General features: G+C 34.8%; 1 protein-coding gene across 1 annotated transcript in view; it reads left to right on the forward strand.

The window, feature by feature from the left end:
• Nucleotides 1-5,151, forward strand: part of LOC135201373 (acetylcholine receptor subunit alpha-like 1) — a 462,242-nt gene that overhangs the window by 410,037 nt on the left and 47,054 nt on the right. Inside the window, exon 3 of the mRNA XM_064230221.1 lies at nucleotides 4,376-4,485. Within this exon, the coding sequence (XP_064086291.1) occupies nucleotides 4,376-4,485 (110 nt within the window). The remainder of the gene's footprint in view (nucleotides 1-4,375; nucleotides 4,486-5,151) is intronic.

Genomic DNA, 5,151 nt, shown 5'->3' on the forward strand with positions numbered 1-5,151 from the left:
TTCTATGACGAGTTTTAAAACTGGAGGGCGGGGAGGGTAGATAAAACCCATCATGGAACTACTGGTTCGGGTGTTGTTAGGTGATTCCGAATTCAATCAGCAGTTGAGCTACCTAATCTCCTTCATCAGATTTGCAATGTTGCAACTGTCGGGTAAATTCAGAATCACCTAACAGCACCCGAACCAGTACTTCCGACAAGGGTTATCTCACCCACCCCTTTTTTAAACTCTTCCTTTGAAAACTGCCCTCTCGCAGCGTCTCGCTTTGTATTTTAACGTAAACACTCATGAGGAACACCGTTCAGGTGTTACAAAGTCTTTGCTGTTGTCTTTTACATAATAATACAGTTTACTATACTGTACATTTATATTACACATATCGCTTTCACGAGATTGTGAATTTTTTGGCAAAAGTATTGTTGTTATTATTATCATTAATAGAAATTTTAATACTCGAAATAATATCACGCATTTGGAACCTCAAAAGTAAAAGGTTAATACATCTTACTCATATGTAATAATATACTATTCGACAACAGTGAGATACACGCAGTGCTTCAATAAAGTAAGGTAAATATAAAAGCCGTTATAATTGGCGTTCTAAATCTGCGACTTCGGATCACAGACAATGACCCGGTGCCAAGTCAGATTTCCAGACGTAAAATATTCCAGCCAATTAACTACATTAGTTTGTTTTGACTAAAATCTTATATTTCTTCCAAGTATCATCACCCAAAATTAAAGTTTCGTAAATACTAAGAGATACGTAACGGACCGATTAAGATGAAAAACATGCACTCTGTGAACAGATAATAAGATTTAAGGGTACTAAAAGAGAGAGCCTCCGACTGAAGTCTTTGCGGCTGGAATTAACGCTGGAAACCCCTCCTTGACCTCCCTTCTTCCTTTTACAATCTTCCTAATTAAGCCTTCCAATACAAGGTCTAGGATGGAGCAGCAGCAGCTAGTTACACATCACTAGAATCGTCTGCCACAATTATCAAACAATCATCGACCAGGGCTCCTCTTCATCATTCAGCAATAATTATTAGCCTAATGGAATTATAATCCTCCTTCCCCATCGAAATCCCCACTATTAAGGAATATAGCGTTACAGATGCCTCAGGAAACAGTAACTGATCACTACTGAAGAGAGAGAGAGAGAGAGAGGAGGGGGGGGGGGGCGACCAAAACATAAAATTTTGAACACTAAGACATGTTTCAAATATATTAATTCCCGGAGAAGAGCAAACATCATAACACGGTTTACTATATAAACAAATCTTTTTCAGTTTACCTGATTTATCTTGAAAACCAAGGAATGCACACAACTCAACACATAGTATTAATTTCTACTTTGCAACATTGCATTATCCTTTCTATTTAGCAATACTGTAGAAACTGAATTAAAGATACATAAAAAAAAGTCACTTACATCTGGCTAAGCTCAGATGAGGCGACTGCAAGAGAACTCGCCTTCCTTTTTAACTAAGATAGTTCATGCCACTTAGGAAATACTGCAGGTCATAGACGGCCGAGGTAAAACAAAATGGAAATATTCAACAAGAGCTGAAAAGCAGAACGAAAATTCTTTGTATCAAATGCTTGCCTCATTTCATAGAGTAAACGACAACATCGATTATATCTAAAATATACACACGACGTATTATCTCACACACACACAATATATATATATATATATATATATATATATATATATATATATATATATATATATATATATATATATATATTATATATATATATATATATATATATAACATAAATTCATATATATATATATATCTTGGTTTAGTCAGAGTATATGGCCCATGAATGAAAAAGAATGACACAGAATTGAATGCCCTAGGGCACGTACGCGTGTGAAACTGGCCTGATTGGATTTAAAAAATATAAGATAGGAACAGGTCACTGACAGAGAAAGAGACAGAATTTTTGGCACATATGGAATTCCTTCAAATAAATGAGAATGGAAACAGTGTTGTTGAAGTATGCTTGGAAATAGGTTTGACTGTTCGGAACATGATTTCCAAAGAAAAATAATCTCGAGTATACTTAGGAAAAGGTAAATATGTGAGTGATAGAGCGAGGGAAAAAATGGCTGGAGGTTATCTAATCAGTATTTGGTTGTAAAAAAAGTTAAGATAGATATACATCATATGTAGGAAATGAAAGAGTGAATACTTAATGTAAAAGTAACTGAGCCAACTCAGTTGATATGATGAAAGTGAGAGCAGCATGCCCAGAAAAACATACGACATAGGGGATAAAGTTGGCGACTCTGAGGTGGAAGGAATAAATGGGGAATTTGTACAATTTCACAATGAAATCACAGGGAGAGCAAGCAATTTTTGGGTAAAGGATGTTAAGTACAAGGAATTAAAACTGTAAATGACGAGTGTAATTGCATGAAAGAAGTCTCGTACAGGCATAGAGGAATGTGGACAAGGTAGTTGACATTAAAATGAGAGGGAAAAGACAAGTAACTGAAAAAGAGTGGAGAAGGTAAGCTAGAATTTTTTGAAGAATAAGATGTCTCTCTATAAGGTTTTCAATTACGAAAGGTTAAAGAACACCCGGATTAAAGAGTGCAAGATCCAAATAGAAAGATATCTAGACTGAATGGAGTCCTTCACTGATGGAATGAGCGGCTAAGCTGAATGATAGCAGTGTGGAAAGGTTGAATGACAATCTAGAAACGCTTGCTGAAGTGACTAGAGGCTATAAGGAGAACAATCATGGCACTGCAGAACTGAAGCACCAGGAGCTGATGGAATTTATAACGAAATCTTTGCTACAAAACAGGTGAGGTAGAAATAACTTATATATTAAGGTGAAAGTGATATCAGCAAGGGTAAGAACTGACTGAGCAAATACGACAGATCACAAAGGATTGATAGGTGAAGACTGTGTAGGTTTAGACATAAAAGATGGTGTGTGGATCGAGTGTTTGTTACCAGTTACTTGGTAAATTTGAATTCAGAGAAAAAAAACTGTATGGGACATATGTAACTAACAGAAAGGCAATTAGCAGGGTATTTTTGAAATAGGGTAGAGACAAGTAATTAAGGGTCATTTCCGACTTAGAATAAAAGTAAAACAAGGAGTAAAAAAGTAGATGGGACAGTGTCTACTTTTGAGTAAAAATGATTCTGAGACCAAGGTAAGTTATGTCCTACGGCTATTTCAAATCTTTAAGGAATAAGAGATTTAATATGCCACACAAGAGATGTGGGTACTGGGTGGAAATGTTCTGACCAAGGGGTTTAACAACGACTAGCTAAGTAATTCAGTTGAAAAATGCTTTAATACAATTATCAAACAAAGATTTTTAATAAATATCGGCTCCTTGATGATAAGAAATAAAACCAAAGATTTAAAATACTCATGATTATACGACAATTACCGTATATAACTTGTTCTAAAGCTCTGATGCGTTTCTAGGAAAATTTATACCTGACAGCATAAGAGTCACAGTCTAATTTAGAACGAGTGAATCTTTATTTCATAAAAAGGACCACTGTGCTCTTTGTGTCTCAGTCATATGATGCAGATAAATTTGATGTCAAACTACTTTATATTAACAATCATTGTGTAATAACTGCGATTATTTGTTAAATTATGCATTTTTTCAGTATCGTATGCAAAAAGGCATTACAAATGATAACAAGAACAATGTAAAAAGAAATTCAGAGACAAGCATGACAATGCTTACTTATTCGTACACAGAAAACTGAAACAATATATTTCGAAGGCTACTCAGTAAGGCAACAAAAACTCGGTAATTAATGTAAATGTATTCGACGTACTACCCGCAATAAAAATAAAACTTAAATACAAGAGACAGAAATAGGATTAAGGCAAAGTTTAGTGTACATAATAGCAATATGACAATAACTAAAAAAAAAATTCTGCTAAACCTTAGTGCAGTGGCGTTATTGTACATAATGATTTATTCTCTTAGCACAAGAGAAGGCATCTAGAGTTATTTGCTCTTTATGCAATGAAAAATAACGGCTATAGCAACCACATTCGCATTCCTTCAATTTGCCTACAACAAATCTTGTTAATTACATATTTACTTCTGCAAAGTGATATTTCTAGTATTCAAGTACAAACTCCTAAATTATCACTTTCAGTTTGCATAATCAGGAGCTCTAAATGATGACAAAAAAAACGGCCTTTATCGAGTTTTTGGAGAGAGAGAGACGAGAGAGAAAGAGAGAGAGAGGAGAGAGAGAGAGAGAGGAGAAGAGAGAGAGACGAGAGAGAGAGAGAAGAGAGAGAGAGAGAGTTCAAAAAGATATCGTAATTTACAAATAAAAACCCGTTAATTTCTTTATCTTCTTTGCAGGAATGGAAGGATTATAAATTGGTGTGGAATCCTGATGACTATGGAGGTGTTCAGACTCTACACGTCCCATCTGAACATATATGGCTTCCTGATATAGTATTATATAACAAGTAAGTAAGAATCAACCTTTCTGTTTCCTTCTTTCATTAACAACCCTGTATGAAATGTCAATTATTCTCCTTTATAATGATGTCGATCGCTAAGTATCTACTAAACGTAGAGTACAGAGCTTTAGTGGCATACTATATCTCTTTCTCTAGCAATCGGAGACTAGCACACAAATAAAAATACCCTTTAAAACCAAGCATGCAAATATGTATGAAGGCTGTTCTATACAACTCTCAATATACAGACAAAACACATACTCATATTCAATACCAATTCCTCAGGTAAAAGAGAAAAGAAACTTATATTTCGAAGACACGGAGGCAATATTTTTTTTTTATTTCTAAAGGATCATATTTTATACACTCAATTACGGAACAATATCTAGGACACGTAATCTGAAGTGCCACGTTAAAATTATATTTGGTGTGTGTGTGTGTGTGTGTGTGTGTGTGTGTGTGTGTGTGTGTGTGTGTGTGTGTGTCTATACACAATAATAAAACACCACATAGTTTAATCATAAACAGCATAACTGAAAAATACTTGTTCGCCAAGTTCAAGCAAATTACTATGACGATATTGGAATTCAAATTAGGCTGACATACTCTATGAAGGGAAAAAATGAGAAAGTTTGTTAATTTAATACGCAATATTGGTGATCACTTTGGAAG

The sequence above is a fragment of the Macrobrachium nipponense genome, chromosome 28, assembly GCF_015104395.2.
Source record: "Macrobrachium nipponense isolate FS-2020 chromosome 28, ASM1510439v2, whole genome shotgun sequence".
In the NCBI taxonomy this organism is placed as follows: domain Eukaryota; kingdom Metazoa; phylum Arthropoda; class Malacostraca; order Decapoda; family Palaemonidae; genus Macrobrachium; species Macrobrachium nipponense.